At 37.6% G+C, this 17,514-nt stretch overlaps 1 protein-coding gene and 2 long non-coding RNA genes across 4 annotated transcripts; 2 read left to right on the top strand and 1 right to left on the bottom strand.

Moving 5' to 3' along the window:
* The first annotated feature begins 41 nt into the window (after positions 1–41).
* On the top strand, positions 42–1,598 carry LOC124205904. The gene is made up of 5 exons (XR_006879499.1): positions 42–133; positions 220–359; positions 444–601; positions 667–1,007; positions 1,162–1,598. It is a non-coding gene; the product is annotated as an uncharacterized LOC124205904 (long non-coding RNA).
* A 29-nt stretch (positions 1,599–1,627) lies between these two features.
* LOC124205922 lies at positions 1,628–5,345 on the bottom strand. Of its 2 annotated transcripts, XR_006879509.1 has the most exons (5): positions 4,429–5,345; positions 4,261–4,364; positions 3,743–3,948; positions 2,351–2,653; positions 1,628–2,278 (listed from the first exon to the last, which is right to left on the bottom strand). It is a non-coding gene; the product is annotated as an uncharacterized LOC124205922 (long non-coding RNA). The 2 variants fall into 2 exon arrangements; XR_006879508.1 differs by having other exon boundaries at positions 1,643–2,278; positions 4,261–5,344.
* Positions 5,346–13,012: 7,667 nt separating this feature from the next.
* On the top strand, positions 13,013–15,613 carry LOC124203522. Its single transcript, XM_046600196.1, has 8 exons — positions 13,013–13,156; positions 13,248–13,845; positions 13,910–13,972; positions 14,066–14,122; positions 14,251–14,325; positions 14,519–14,644; positions 14,746–14,895; positions 14,952–15,613. Exons 1-8 carry the CDS (start codon positions 13,013–13,015, stop codon positions 15,425–15,427), a joined length of 1,689 nt encoding a protein of 562 aa, XP_046456152.1. The 3' UTR covers positions 15,428–15,613.
* The last annotated feature ends 1,901 nt before the right edge of the window (positions 15,614–17,514 follow it).

Raw genomic sequence — 17,514 nt, forward strand, 5'->3', positions numbered from 1 at the left:
AATGAGTTTTGAATCTTATGTTAGTTGCACAAGCACAGTAGCACCTGGTAGCACATACATGTCATTACAATACAAGTCGAAACTTTCAAAAGTTCCTTCAAAACAAATTAAAACGTTAAAAAACGGAGATCGGGTAATGAGTCTACTTTTTTAAAGTAATAGATTACACAATACTTAGCTAATGATTCTTACTGCATTCTTTACTAAATATTTCAATAGTGGTTTCAGGTGAAGTTTTCACGTGTACCTGGCGTCCTGGCCAACTAGGTGCTCGTGACAATAGAAATAAAATTGCCTAAAATCCAATAATCCAAGTTCGCAAGCTATGTCTTCTGAAGCTAAACAATTTATGTTGCAAGGTAGTTATTTTATCAAAATTTATCTGGTGTTCTTTCTCTGTTCTTTAAGGTTTATAATGTTCACATGAACTTTTCCCTGTCAAGATTTTGTAAATCTTCAAGATATTGATATCTTCGCCAGATCCAATTCTTTGATGCTATCTATTTTGCGGCACAGCAAGAAAATGCTGCCACTTAAGATTTTGTGGTAATCGCCACTTAGTTCTAATTTAGGAGGACAATGTAAGATTGATAGATTCGAGGTATTGCTTTCTGTCACTACAATATGGTTTGAAAATTGAAATAATTAAATATACTCTCCTTTCAGGTTAATCTGTCTCCTCTGTTTGGGAAACCGACAAGAGATTGCTGGAATTGAAGACTGATAATTTGTGAAGGTGTAGACAAATTAAAAGTGTTAATCTGGGCTTCCTTCTTTTCTGTGGCCCCGTTTCCCTTCTACTAACCACTAACCAACGCCCGCCGGTGGTCACTCACCCGCTGTGATAACCAGGAGGATGAGGAGGGCTCTGGTCAAACGGGGACTTAGAAGGCTGATGATCTGAGAAAAACTTTTGGAGGGTCATGAGTCTAAACGGGAATCCTGCTATGACTAATCGCTCCCTAGCAAAACTGGCCTCGTACTCTTCTCTCTTCTTCACCGGCCAGGTAATCTCCCTGGTCGCAGACAATCAAGGCAGTATCAGATGTTTTCAGAATATTTGGGTTAACTCTTGAAAACAACATTAAGCGACGTCAATTTGTCTTTTCAAAGAGCATTTCCATTGATGCTGAAGATTAATTCATTTTATTTTGATTCTAGGTTTATCGTTTATGTTCCTGTAATTGCTGTCCGATGTACCGCGTTGTTGCAGCCTATGCTGGTGAAAGCTCTTATTGCATGAAGTTAAACTGACTGTTCCTTGGTCCTGCTGTCATGTTATCGAAGTTGCATCATTATTTTGTTAAATTGTCCTTGTGTCTTACCGCTTATGTGTTAAGAAGGAACAAAAGTAGATATATGGGGATGTTTTATGTCAAACAAATAATAAAATGTTTTCGGGATTGGGATAGGAAAGTAGAGGATGTTGGAGGTGGGTGAGGATATTTCAAGTTTGGAAAAAAAAAATCAGTTAATCTATAACCCTACAAACATATCCCTACCAACTAATCTGCAAACCCCACAAACACACACCTACCAACTTCTAAATTTATACCCTAAACCCCATAAACCAATATTATACCTTAACGATGTAATATCTGACTAATAAATAAAAATAACTATATTGTTTGAACCATTAATTTTTATTTTTGAATTGTACCATAAATTCAATAAACAGAGCGTCCGGTTCAAGACGGTTTTTCTTCTGCACGAGATTAGAACGCAACCCGCCACCACCGCTGCGGCAATGAGACAAAAAGCGATAGTTTAGTTTTGCGGAAATCTCCATCGTCTTTGTAACTACTGACGGAGAGTTCCACAAAAAATAAACCATGGCTATTTGTTTCATTGGGTAGTGGATGCATTGTTCTAACTCGCACATGCTGTTATAGGACATGTCTACGGCCCCCAGAGATAAGTATCTGGACCGAGAAGAAGAGAGAAGTACGAGGCAAGTTTTACCGGGGAGATGTAGTCATACTAGGCTTCCGGGTTAGACACATGACCCTCCAAAAGTTTTCATCGGATCATGCGCCTTCCAAGTCCCCGTTCGACCAGAGCCCTCCCCTCCTCCTGGTTTCACAGCGGGTGAGTGACCATCGGCGGGCGTTGGTTAGGGAAACGGGGCCACAGAAAAGAAGGGAGCCCAGATTATGCACTTGTCATTTTTCGTCATTTTTCTACATCAAAATAAATTATCGGTCAGTCTTGAATTTCAGCGATCTCTCCTCAGTTTCACCAAAGAATCAAGTCTTTGGAACAGCGGTAAAGGATTAAACTGAAATGGGAATAGAGATTTGTTTAGAATTCAAAAATTTTCGAATAATATTGTAATAATAACAAGCATTACCTCAAATCAATCAATACTAGATCGTCTTAAATGAGAACTTGTTTTGATGGTCTCTGCAACCTCTAGAGTGACAGCATTAACTCACAGTCCACAATATAGTGGCAGCAAAGAATTGGAACTGATGAGGGATTCAATATTTGGATTATGACTTAACAGTCACAAAGTACGTGATGGGTTCCATAATATCTTAGCTGTATTCCTCTCAAGTGAGAGGGGCTAAAGCGCCGAATTGGAACCCATGAGAGCCAGGCCGACCCAAGTTGTTGTCCTCCTCTCAGCTCCAGCCATCTCGAAATTCATCTTCTAAGAAAAAGATATCCAATTAAAGAAAGAGAAAAATTTTCATTACCGTTCGTATGAGAGTGAAGAAAAAAATTACAACTTTTGGTCGTCACAAAGACAAACCAAAAGTCAATAAAAGGCCGACCCGGGCCAACTACTGCTAAATGAATGACATGAAATTGAATTAAACGCACGGGGCTCGTCGCTGCCGTAATATAGAATTTTAAAAAATTAAGATAATAAAAACATTCCGAATAAAGCCTAAAAAGAATAAAAGAATCTATTAGTGGCAGCATCATGATCAAACACATTATTTTAATTCACTTATTCTTCAGGAGAACTGCAATCCTAATCATTTAGATGGAAAGGTGTTCACTTAAATCATTCAACCCACATCTAACCCATCTTTAAATATGGCGAAAATGTTAAAATCATAGTTGGGGAAAGCGCCGACGGAAAGCCAAAAATTGTGTCATCAAGACTTACGAATTTACAATGCTGAAAAAGACCTGGACTCCACAAATGATATTTACAAAATAATTAGAACACTTCAACATCTAGAACATGTTGAAATTTTAAAAATAATAAGGAACTTACTTCAAGCTTTAAAGACCTTCTAAAAAGAAAAACGACTCTCCGTTCCCACTATATCAACAAAAGCAAATCGCGAGATCAAGCAGGTGCCACTGATTTGCATTTAAATACGCCAATGCCTAACATAATTAAATTGAAACTTATCCAACTAAATTAAACGCGAAATGTTGGTGATGTCGCCATTAAACCAACAGATGTTGGTACATCTCCCTGTCATCTTGGTCTCAAGTCGATGGGATTTTTCATAACAGTCGGGGACATCGACATTGTCTGCTCCCTGATTGTTTTGGGTTCTATAATTTTGTGGGATAACTTCTAGCCGTTGAAAATCTCGCTCTCCCCTCGCTGTCTTGCCCCATCAATTTGAATTCTCCTATTAAAAGCGATGCAAACGGAGGAACACCATATTAAAATTAATGGATGACGAAAATATCGATTGATCGTGACAGTGGGCGAAACAATCAAAGAAAAAAAAACAGTTTTAATCTAATGGCAAACGAGAAATGTTGCACTCACCTAATGTCGAGTTTCATTCGGTTCATCGGGTTCGTGTGTGTTGACGCTGGAACACTGAAAACTGGGTCCACACAAGTTGATCACAGCTGGATTGCGGAGTAAATGCCGTGGGGTCCGTTCATGAACATTTGCATTTTGTGTAGTTGAGTTGAGGCCATCGGCTTACGTCGCCTTCCGGTTTTCAATAGGAGTATACTAAGTGAAACCTGAATCGTGACACATTGAAAATTTTTAATAAATTTGCCGATTGATTACAATTTTTAGGTCAAGATAAATGGACAGCAAGACCCGTTTCAAACTTGATCAATTCTGGTCGGGCACAACGGGCATTTGCCTCATTGAGTGAAGGAAAATGTTAAAAAATAAAGCAACAGACAGAAGTTTTCAATGTTTTAGTAAATCAGATTTCCGTTTCTCTAATTTGGGAATTCAAACGTTTGTCTATCTAAAAGTCTACTGCAGGGAGAGATTTAAGTGATTAAAGCTTCAAGTGGTAATATCATGAATTTAGGACTCACTGAGAGAGCGCAGCAAAAACCAATAAATCATGATTTGGACCATTTTTCTTCTAAATTGCAATAGCAGCAATTAATTGATGTTTGGGTACTTCTATCTTATGTGTCTAGGAAATCCAATACAAACAGAAGATAATTATGATGAATTCTAATAAAAGATGAGAAGTATACACTTGGTGCGCGGTGACTTTTCTTCTGGTAAACAGTTAACACTCACTTGAACTGAGTGAACGTCAAATATGCTGGCAGCACCGGCATGGCTCACTTATTCACTATTTAGGCCACTGCCAAATCTTCACCTGATATAATACTTCATCGAAACGTGAAAGACAGACCACTAAGAACTACCAGGCACTAATCAATGTGGGGAATGGCAGCCATTGTTGTTATTAAACTGCAGTGGCACCTGGTGGGGGATTCCTGAAACTTTATTTCCTCCAATCCAAAGTTGAGTGTTAATAAAATCGGTTTGAAAATATTGTGTATAAACGGCCAAAGATAAGATTCTGTTGGCAACATGCCAGATGCTGCGTTAACATTGTTGTGTTTTCTGTGCATGAGGATTTTTGGCATAAAAACATTTTAAAAAAAAGAAAACTGCCACTTATTAATAACCGACTGTGTAGCGGTAGAGTCTAGAATGGCGAAATACTGTGGACCGTTTCTTGATAAACCTTCGAATTGTGCGCGTAGCGGTAAGTTTTCAGTTTACCAAACTCATTTCAATGTGAAAAAGAGTGGCGTTCCAGATTTTTCTACTTATCTCTCAGCTTATTTTATTAGTTTTGGTATATTTTGTTTTAAAGAAACGAGAACTTGTTTGTATACTCGAGATGTTCTGTTTATAAAACCTTGGCGGAAATATCAGATGACATTTCTGATTTATCGTCTACTCGACGCTGGACTTTATTCGCACAAGCGGAAAAACTCAATTCGAATGGATCGAAGAAGATTGAAATGATGAAATAATTTACTGCAACTTATATGCCAATCAAAATGGTACGACGAGTTTTAATTTTACTTGTTATTGAGGTAATTAAAAGTGAATTAAACGATTGTCAATGCGAATCACGATGGGAGCATGTGCACTCGTCAATCGACAATTAAAATTCAATTAAATAAACTTTTTTTTACCTACAGTATTCAGTTCTGTTTTTGGAATACGAACATAAATATATATAACATAAAAACGCGGGTTATCAATCAAATCAATTTGAGACAATAATTGATATCAATATTTTTTTCTTTTCCCTGTTTGACCATGTCCGCAGGTTAATCTCCGCTTCAGTAAACGTTACATTGTCTATAGCCACGTACAAAACAAATAACATCAGAACATGAAATCAAATGAATATCAAATGACACTTCTGTTTTATCTTTCAACTCTCGAGGCTGGACTAAAATTGGCGGAAACGGAAAAACCCTTGGAAAAACTGGGAAAAACCCAATTCGAATGAGTTTGCCGAATGATATCTGTCCTAATGATATTGCGAATGATATCGCAGCTTGAAATCACATCAAAATGAAAGGTGAAACGCTTGAATTCCACACACAAAAATATGTTTCGTTTTAGTTAAAAAGAAAACACAAAAATAAAAATGTGAATTTCGCCAGGAATATTAAATTACATTTCTGTATTTTCTTCCACTCGATCCTGGAATTTATCGCGCCCACGAAAAATAAATAAAGAAGTTTTTATCGCGAACCTCGGCGAACCTTGTACAGTATGTACACGCACTGCTGCTAAACACAAACCCAGTCGAATGAGTCTGCAACATTTTTCTGTATGAATGCCCAGTAATTCTCGAGTCCTCGTTCAGTTTAAACGTCAAAGTGTCTATAAAACTAACGGAAATGGCAACTACATCCATGAGGTGCATCCTCGTCATATTTTTGGCTGCCGTTTGCTGCTGTCACTGCCAATCAGACAACCCCGGTTCTTCTTCTTCTTCTTGGGCGAAACTGCAAATCTCACCCGATACGTTAAGTTCCATGAAGTACGGCAACTTTCTCGTTGAAATTTACGAACACGCCAATAATCACAAGGCAACGACAACTGCCAGCGAGAGAAAATATTTCTACTCTCCCATTGCGCTGCTTGACCACAAAAGTGCCGTTAGTAGATTGAACAGGGTGACGAAACAACAAGAGATGAGATTTCGTGTGGAAATATGGAACGACAAAGTCGAAAATGAAGTTGTGAAATATTTGAACGAAATCGTCGATCATCAAATCAAATCAAATCAAGTGAGAGTCATTCCCTTGGAGAAGGTCATTCTCGCCAGCAAAAGAGCCACGGTGGATTATTCGCTGTATCCAGAGTGGACGAACTATGACAAAAGCAAAACTCTGAGACTTTCTCTGTCGTGTTATGACCAGAAAATCTGCGACGAACTGGCCAGTGAAATGCGATCCGACCCCGAACAATTTGACCATTTCAAACTCCTGTACAGTTTGTCATCGCAGACGTCGCAAACCAAACAGACGACCATCAGCATCGACAGCGTCACTTCCGGTCAAATGGTCTCGACTCTTTTGCAAAAATTTAAAAACAAAAAGGAAATTTTTCTGACGGCCAACGACGAGAAGAAAATGTTGACGGAAACGGCCACCAACATTCGAATGGATACATTTGACGACTCCGAGGTCGGGTCGCCTGATACGGAAATTCAAATTTTAAATATTTTAAAAGATTTGCTTGTCATATCCAGGACGACCATCAAAGAGCAAAGCGACAAGATGTGGGACTCGGTTTTCTGGAATGAGGACAATTACCGGCCGGATAAAACGACGAAAAGTTTAAATGAAATCATCAAGAAACTGGACACGGAAACTCAAACGAAATTGGCGGATATGTTTCAGAAAGTGGAGAAACAGTCGGTATTAATAGACAAATTTTCTTCGAGCAATAAAGAGGAGGAAAGTATAGGAGAGGAACAAATTCGTCGCGAAAATCAATCGAAAGATGCGAATGAAAAGGAAATGAGAAGATCACAAGCAACGGACCAATGGCAATCCAGCCGCAATAAATCCCGGGATAACAAGTCGAATACAAACAAAGTTGACACGGATGTCAGTGGCGGTGGGTGGGGCATTAAATTTGGCGTTAAAGTCGGAGTGGAAAAAAACAACACGCACAATGCCGAAAAAGAAAACGAAAAGAGTGAACACGCCAAGACCAATTCTGATGAATATAACAGAAATTTAGACAATAAAGAAAGAATCCAACACAATTTCGACTCAAACAGTTGGGCTGACGTGGATAGAATCAGTTCAGTCATTTCAAGGAAAATGGCAAACGATTCCGATGGTTCTCGGCGAGTCGAAATTATAAAAGAAGAAATGGCAAAATTATTGCAAGAAAGTAGAAATCATGTCCAATGGGACGGAGAGAAATTCGTGCCCAAACCGATGCAACTGAGTAGAATCAATTTGGGCAAATTCCGCGACTCTCAATCGTTTCAGGATCGCAACGTTCGTGTCCGTTACACGACCGCCGAACTGTCGGCGCCGATAAAAATTATGGAACACACAGAATTGACCGTCACTGACGAATGGAACAATTTAAAGGACGAACTCAGAGGTTTTAAACCTTTTTTCTGATGAACAAAATATTTACTTAATAAGTAATTGTATTGCAGAAACTAGAGAACTCTTAAAAACAACTGTAATGAATTGGCGAAAACAAATACCGAACTGGTTAATGTCAAGCGAAATTTAACCAACACAAAAATCGATTTGACCAATAAATTAGAAGGTATTTTAAAATAATTAAGAAATGGACCAAAAAAAATTGGTCGTTAATTTGATTTTGTAACCATTTTAAAATTTGATTCGCTGTGATTACACACAGGGACGAAACAGGAGTTGGGGAAAACTAAAACCGAATCGGCAAAAACGAACGCCCATCTCAGGAAAGCTGTCACTGATTTATCAAAAAAATTGAATGGTATACTAATGCTATTTTAAAAAATTTATAAGAATGCAATGTAAGCAAAATGCAGATGATAATTTAGTTCCTTATAACACACAGAGAACCAGCATGAACTGGCGAAAATCAAAACGGAGTTGGAAAAAAAAGAGAATAAAGAAGAATCGATGAAAACGAGAGCCGATTTGAACAAAATCGTCGACGACTTATCAACAAAATTAAATGGTAGGCTATATACCATTGTTATACTACATTAAACAAAATTTTACTACGGTACCATAAATAAATTCTTTTGGCGACTGAAAAATAATATACATCACATTAATTTGGTTGTCTGTGGTTGTGTTTAGTGAATTTGCAACGATTGGGTTACGAACTAAAAACCGCCGAGGAAAATCTGAGAAAAGAACTGAATGGTAAAACTCATACCTAAATTAACATAAAATTTTGTTTATGTAATTGAATGGTATGGTTCAGCCATTTTAAATAATTTGGAAACAACAACAGCAAATTTGGCCTTAGCAAGTACGGAATTCAGCAACACCAAGTCCGCCGTTTCGGATTTGACGACCAAATTAAATGGTAAAATAATAAATGGGAAGTTATTTAATTGTTGTATATGAGAGGATTAAAAGAATTTACTATCCCCAGCCCGAACGAGTGAAATAGTTGACATTGGTAAAATGCCAACCTCCTGTTGGGATCTGGAGCGAATGGGACAAAAAGTCAACGGATTCTTTTCTGTAAAAGGAGCGAAGAAGATGGAAACGGTTTACTGTGACTTTTATCTTAATGGAAATGGCACGACGTGTGATAATTTTACTTGTTATTGTTTGTCTAATTTCTTTTTTGTTTACAGACAAACAGAAATTTATCGGATACGACGACGTCAAATCGGCGCCCGTCCATTTCTACGTCCAGAGAAATTCTAATTTTAACACAGAAAACACTCCGATTCCGTTCGATTTGGCGCGGGTGAACGAGGGAAACGCCATGAATTTAACATCGGGGAAATTCACGGCACCGCGACCGGGAACTTACTACTTCTCCTTCACGGGACTGGCGGGATTTTCAGCTTCTTCATATATACTTAAGTTACAAGTTGCACTTAATTTAAATGGAGTTATAATCGGAAAGGGCTATGTCGATGAGCAGAAAACCGTTGAAACGCGATGGGATCAGTTGTCCCTCCAGTCGACACTTAACCTTAAATCAGGCGATCAAGTTTGGGTGAGTTTGACTTACATGTCATCAGGGGTGTATTTGCATGACAGAGGTGACATAAGTAACCACTACACCTACTTCACGGGTTTCATGTTGGAGGAGGAAATTGTGGCGTCCCTTTGAGGTTCAACTTCATCGGCGAAACGAAACATTTTCGACACGAACATTCTTTTTTATGTCGACACGAAACTTTAGGGAAGGAAATTTTAAGTAGGAAGGGAAAATAATTCGTTGATTCCAATTCATTTAGGGGAAGCCATTTCTGTACCAAAACAAAATTTGACTGTGGATGCAAATAAATACACTTACTAGTTACTAAATACACAAACCAAATTTCTATCCAAGTTGATATCTGCAAAACTTTAGACGCGACCATAAAAACCGATTTTGATTGTCAGATTTTCAAAATGCAGGGTGGGGAGAAAATTCATTCGCGTTCAATTCACTAACGGATTGCAATTTTCAAATATTACTTTTTTTACTGATGAATTCCCATTTCGGTTGTTCACTCGTCTACAAAAATTCGTTCTCTATCTAAAAAAAAAGGGCAGGGGACGTGAAAAACTCTTTTTGATTGTCAGATTATAAAAATTGATTTTATTTTTTTAATTTAAAAAATTCATTTGAAATCAACACGAATGCGTCTAAACCTCTCGTTTATCTTTAACAGGGTTTTCACTGTTTAATTATATTTAAATTATTTATTTTTACTTTAATTATTTACTCGCGGACGAAGGATTTCACGGAGGGGAGGAATTTCGATCGACTTTTATACGTTAAGGGGTAGAAATTTCATTACAAAAATTGAACTATGGACGCAAATGAACATTTTTAAAACACACAAAAATTTTCAAGTTTCTATTTGCAAACATGTAGACGCGACAAGTAAAAAACCGACTTTGATTTGGATTTACATTTAGAAATGGGAGAAAATTCATTCGACTCTAATTCATTTACGGATTGGAATTTTTCGAAAATCTTTTCAAGGTTAAACACGCACTATAGTTGTTCATGGCTGAACACAAATTTGCGTGCCTACCTGTAAAAATAAACGGCGTGGGACGTGAAAAACAAAAACTAATTTTGATTGCCAGATTTACCAAACAAAAAATTTAAATGTGTCAATTTGTTTTCCTTTCTCAGCTCGAAACTTAATAAAATCTACACGACAATAAAACATTGATATTCCCTACGTATCTCGTTAATCTTTAGTTAATGAGTTTCACTTTTTTCCCCGTTTTAATTTCCAAAATGTGAATTTCACCAGCCGCACCCGGAAAGGTACAAAAAGTTCTTACCTGCTTCCTCCCACTATGATGTCGTGGTGCTCAGGTGAAAGATTTTCTTCATCTTGTCCAGTGCCACGTTCGGTAATTCACGTTCTCTTGAGGAATCAATGGTGATGATATTAGTCAACGCCAAACTAAACTATCTCCATCTCACTAGAATAAAACAATGAAATGGTTCGCACTTAAACACAACACTGTGAATTTAGTTGACTACCCAGACCTGTAAGTCTGTGGCCTAACTGTTTCCTAATTCAAGTACTCAACACGATTACACGAGTTTTTAAAAAGTTTTGATTTCGCACTGCAGACGAACATTTGTGAGAACAACAACCAACCAGGAAGCGGCGATGCCAAATTTATAATAGAAACAAAACAGAAAAAAAAAACAGTCTTCTCACTTCTGTTTGTTTGTTTTTCTTCTTTCTTTTCTTTCTTCTTTTTCCGTTTTTTGGGAGGCCAATGTGACAATTTTCTCCAGCAATTTTAATTAAAATACTGTGAGATGTGACACTGGGACTCACCTATAGCAATTTAAAATCGTATGTTTTATAGTTTTCTTTCGCCGTATTGGATCAATCCTGCTTGTGGCATCAATCTTGCGCCGTTCTGTTGGTTCCTGCTGTAACGGAAGTAGATGCTAGATGGTTCTTCTGACTCTTATTCTTTGGGCTGCTATTCGACATGTTTCTGCTGTCAAAATCGACAATCAAGAAATCAAGGAATGATAGAAAACTTTTCGTAGACGGACTTTTTTTTGCCAAATGCTTACTACAGTCGTTCAAACAATTTTTAAAAGATGAAACTTTTATACCACACCATATACTGAATTGACATCCTCACCGATCTGTATAGCTGTGGCCTAACTTGTGCGCGTCCATGCAGTTTGCAATCAGCTAGAAAAATGTTTAGATTGTTAACACAATTGTTCAACAACCATTGTAAGAAATTAAACATTAATCAATCTAAAAGGATTCCTACGTTTTAAAACCTTCATGAAGCCTTTAAGATTGTCGGTAGTATATGGACTTCTTTACATAACAAATCAAATGCGTTTGTATGCTGTGCACCTTCTTGTTCATCCAATTCTTTTGGGGTTCTGGACGATGTACCGTGTCCATTGTGACATCGTTTGGCGTTAAATAGGGCCCCGTGTGCGACCTGCTATGTCCTATCCAGATGAATCGGTGGGAATTTATCGGAATCCTAAGATGTCTTCGCGTTCATAATCACATTTGAGGCAAAAGAATTTGAAGCTCATTAATAAAATTTAAAAAAGTTGTCAAATAAAACGGTTTATACCTTAAACGAATGGGGCTGTGATTGAAGTAGGATGTGATCAATATAATTTAATCTTCAATTTCAGCAATCTCCCTTCAGGATTTTTAAGTTGATGGTCTTCTCGACTGTGTACTCTCTCGACGTGTCTCTCGACTGTGTCAAAGTTATTTGACGTAGCATAACTCTGATAGCACTTAAAATAATTGACAGATAAGGACACTGGAAGAATAAGGAAATTATACTTTTAAGTCACCTTATAATGCGTATTGTTCGATCCAATTAATGTCACTAGACTGGAACTCGCCCGTCTGAATAAAAATTCAGCCACTACTGGGCCAAATCGTTCAGCAGATGTGATCTTGGTCGTGTTTTACTTGTCGGCAATACAATGTGGCGACGCTGCTCTAATCACTTCCAACAACGAAGCAATTGTGTAAATCCTGTGTAAATTTGTTCCCGGTTTGGCGGTTTCCCTATCTTTGATCCGAATATTTGAGCCGTTGGCCAACACAACGAAATAAAGTCAGACATAGCCAATATTATTCTTCACTTGGAACCAGCTGGCCAGTCGGCATTAGAAGGTGGCCATGTAAGTTGAATGCCGTCTGCATAATAATTCCATCACCGGATCTGCCTCGGACGTCACCAATCAGCTACACCAATTTCTAATAACCAGATAATTGAAGAAATTTCAGTAAATTATTTGGAGCTGCAAATATTTGCTGCAATAGCCTAACCTAACTTATTTTTAAAAAATAATATAAATTGATTTTAAAATTCTCTGCTGTACTTACGGATTAACTTGTCCTTATTACGTGTTCTTCAATGTATAATTCCTCAACTTAACTTGTGTCGGTTGTTGATTCGTGCGAATAAAATATTTTTACGGCCCGACTATTTTTTTTGTGGTTTTACGTTGTTTGCAAGGTTATCGTAGAACGTTAACCTTGTGGCAATGCAGTCCTTTTTTAGATGGAATGTGATCAGTGGATAGGTAGGCTACATTTTCCTCAGGCGCTGGCGGATGGCCATGATGAGACTTTGCTCAAAAGAAAACGTTTCGGTTAAGACTGTCGTATCAGAAAACTTGTGTTACATTTTACCTTCAGTTCATACCGTCACATCTTCAGCTGTTCTTCATCGAAGCACATCGAGAGATCGAAGTTCTGTTTCAAAGGTAGTAAAAACTGAACAAAAATAAATTCAAAAATCATTATTGTTGTAAAATAAAATAAATTGTCATGTTATTTCGTAAATTTCATTTACAGATGGGAATTTGGTTGTCATGGAAACTGATAGTTGCGTCGATTCTTTGTTTGACAATAAGTTTGCCTTCTTCGGAATTCTCCGACCCTTTAACCGATCCCGCCTCGCCTGATCCTCGCGAGGATAAACCGCCGATTAAAATTTCCTCCGTGCAATTCGAGTTTGTTTGTGTCCATATTTACGACAGTCAAACAATTAAAAACAGCAAGAAAATATATTTCTACTCGCCGATGGCTCTGCTAAATCACAAGAATGTCGCTTCTATTCACAACACACCATCTCTCAGTGTCAGTTTTGCAATTTGGAATCAAGAAGTCAGAGCAAATGTAACCAAACACCTTTCCCAGCTCCTCAGTCAACAGATCGAGCCCAGTCAAGTGAAAATCTTTCCTTTCGACAGTGTCAGGCTGACCAGCAAAGTGCAATCTGCTGATTTCTCACTGACTAATGAGTGGCTCCCGTATGACAATCAGCCGTCACTCAGGTTCACCTTGATCTGCCCGACACGGGAAGATTGCGGTCGAGTGAAGACTCAAATGCAAAATTTCCCTAAACAATTTGAACATTTGCAACTTGAATTTAATCCTAACCTGAACGACGGTGCGCTGATTTTTTAAAAACTGGATAAACAAAACAAAAATTTACTTGACTTTTTCATTTCTAGATGATTGTGTCAATGATGGGGTTGGAATATCTAAAGAAAATAAATTGCCAGCACAAGACAAAGGTACTTAAATCAATTCATTCGGATTCATTATCACAATTCTATTCGCGAATGAAATGGCTCTAACATAAAAAAAATTACATTAAATATTTTTAGAAACAATGGCAAATTTCGAAGCTAAATTTGCGAAAGAGCTAATCGCCATTAGGGAAGGTAACATACATAAAAAATTTATTAATTAAGCTGTAGAAGTTGATACTGCATATTAATTTTTGTAACTGAAAGGTTTTACAGATTTATTTTAAAAGAGAATTAAAAACAAAATATTTTGTGAATTTCAGAAACTAAAAAGGAATTGGCAGCAATTTCACAGATGTTTTCAGATAAAATAAAAGTCACTGAAGAAAATCTAGCAGGTAATTTCAAATTATTGTGAAACAGATTCTTCCTTTTTCTTGCGCTAGTTTTTTTAACATTCAGCAGCGGGACTTTTGTGTGATAACCAAAATTAAATGTAGTGTTATTTTAATCAATTAAGTTAACTAAATTAATTTCTAAATCAATAATATGAAATCAAATTACGACTTAAGTCTAAAACGAATTTTACAGTGGTACAACAGAAGTTTGAAATTTCCCAAAAAGAATTGGAAGCCACCAAAACATTATTGACCTCAACTAGGATCGAATTGAGTCAAACGAAATCCACCATCGATGGTCTGGCGAGAGAATTAAACGGTAAAATTACATTGTTTTGAATTTAAGCTTTTTTTCCAATAAACGATTAATTAAATTGTAAATTAAATTAAGTAAATTGTTAATCAAATTGTTTTTAACAGCCCGAACGAGTGAATTAATTGACATCGGTAGAATGCCAACCTCATGTGAAGATTTACAGAGAATGGGACAAAAAGTCAATGGATTTTTTTCTGTTAAAGGATCAAAGAAGATGGAAATGATTTACTGCAACTTTAATGCCAATCAAAATGGTACGACGTGTTTTTCTTTAATTTGTTATTGTTTGTCTAATTGGTTTTGTTTACAGACAAGCAAAAATGGATCGGGTACGTCGGCGTAAAATCGGTGCCCGTGCATTTCTATGTTCAGAGAAATTCTTTGTTCAACTCAACTGGCACTCCGATTCCGTTTAGGTTTGCGCGGGTGAACGAGGAAAACGCCATGAATTTGACATCGGGGAAATTCACGGCACCGCGACCGGGAATTTATTTTTTCTCTTTCGCGGGAGTGGCGCGTCTTGAACGTTCATCTTCTGTTGATTTTTTTTCTAATCTTTATTTGAACGGAAATCTAATCGGGTCGAGTAATGTTAACGAGGATAACGGCCCCGTTAATCAATACAGTCCGTTGACCCTCCAGTCGACGCTGAATTTGAACAAAGGCGATCAAGTCTGGCTGGAGATTAATTATTATGGTTCATCCTCGTATTTGTATGACAGCAGTTCCCACTACACCCACTTCACGGGTTTCTTGTTGGAGGAGGAAATTGTTGCGTCCCTTTGAGGTTCAACTTCATCGGCGACACGAAACATTTTCGACCCAAACATTTTTGTTTAATGTCGACACGAAATTTTGGGGATAAGGAAAGAAAATTCGTTCGACTTAAATTCATTAAGGAGTAGCCATTTCTGTACCAAAATTTGACTGTGGATGCAATTACACTTACTGAATACACAAATCAAATTCAAAGTTTCTATTTGCAAAACGCGACAAGCAGAAAACCAATTTTGATTGTCAGATTTTCAAAAAGCAGGGTGGACAAGAATGGGAGAAAATTCATTAGCCCTCTAATTAGTTTAAGGACTGTTGAAATTTTTCGAAAACCTTTACTAGGTTGCGCATTACAGATGTGCACCACTTCACACAACTTTGTGCATCTATCTATGAAAATAAAGGGCGGGATACGTGAAAAACTCATTTTGATTGCCAGATTTTCCTCCAAAAAATTAAAATTTCTCAATTTGTTTTCCTATCGCAGCTCGAAATTTAATAAAATCAACACCAGAATGAAACGCTTAGATTGTCTACGCATCTCGTTAATCTTCATTTTTTCTCCCCGTTTTAATTGGCAAAATGTGAATTTCACCCGCGGCAAGAAATGGACAGACTCGCACGGTGTGAAAAAGACGAAAAAGCAACGGCCGATAAAAAAAGGCGAATTGGGGCACGAGATCAGTCGGCAATTTGCAATTGAAATTACAATTCACGACAGGTACAAAAAGTTCTTACCTGCTGCCTCCACTTTGATGTCGGTGGTGTTGGCTCAGGTTGCCAGGATAACGACCGAAACTCGAGAGTATTTCATTGAATTCCAAATCTATACATTATGGAAGAAGGAATAAATTAAATGAGAATTCAAATTGACTTAAAAGTTTCGATAGGTAGCATTCGTACTCACCAATTTCAATGGAATAACCACACGAAATTCCCGGATGTAACACAATTTGTTCAACCGGATTGACTTTGGGGTAAATTAGGACTACACTGGTAAATTTAAGCCACACATAATTCTAATGGATTTTACCCGGTAGAAAATTGTTGGTCCCAAATGGCGTCCTAGTTCCGGTTCGTTGCGGTGATGTCGGAGTCCGATGCGATGTAAGAGGCCAAACAAATAATTGACGAATCAGCGACACTAAACGAGGGAAAAAGATCGTGATCACAGGAACACACAGCAGCTGCTGTTATACTGGAGATCACTTTTAAAGATCGGGCTGCTGTTGTTGCTCCTTCACTTCACTATTATTCGAAAGAGCATGCGATTAACGATGACTTGAATATCAACCGACGAAATTTTGCACCATTCATTGATTCTCCATCTGGCCTAGGTTTAAGAAACAAAACTTAATAGGTAATCATGAAATACATTCACAGCAAAAATATGACAGAGACTGAGCAAAGCAGTAAAATTGGATCCAACTTCACGTAATGATTACAGGTTACTAGCAACTAAGTATCTAACTAGTAACTATTTTACTCATACTAAAATGTTGTTGTTGGAATAATTACTTGTTTCCTTTCCTGCTTTAGTATTCCAGCCCATCTTGGATCACCCGCACCACATCCTTAAATTTGTCTCTTGATGTGACAGGACAGCATGACTTGGCAATAGATTTTGCTTGAATTGGCGTTGAATTTCAAGTCACCTTCCACTGCTCTAATGAAGAGTTTTAGTACTGCACCAATATTTTCTAATCAAGTTGATTTTGTAACATCAGAAACAGTTCGTAAATCATGATTACTTGTTGTTGTTAAGAGCCTGAGACCAAACTGAAACTCGCCACCCGATCGCCACCTGCCGGTCAGTATTTCAGCGCCACCTTCAAACCGTCAAAAACAGACAGAATATTACCGCCAGCCTGATGATTATTATTAGTGTGACTGGTTAGTAGCCAGTTATGTCATACAAAGAAAGTCTGATTGCTGTCTCAACTCTCAACTGTCAAGGACAGTTTTGACCGTCGCGCCGCCGATTATAAATACATAACAAAACGCCCTCTAATGCTCAACAAGGCCACCCTCTTTTGATAATTGACATCTCTTACAAGAGCTTTCTGAACTGCCTCAAGATGGCTGTACAAGAAACTTAA

The sequence above is a fragment of the Daphnia pulex genome, chromosome 10, assembly GCF_021134715.1.
Source record: "Daphnia pulex isolate KAP4 chromosome 10, ASM2113471v1".
NCBI classification, from domain to species: domain Eukaryota; kingdom Metazoa; phylum Arthropoda; class Branchiopoda; order Diplostraca; family Daphniidae; genus Daphnia; species Daphnia pulex.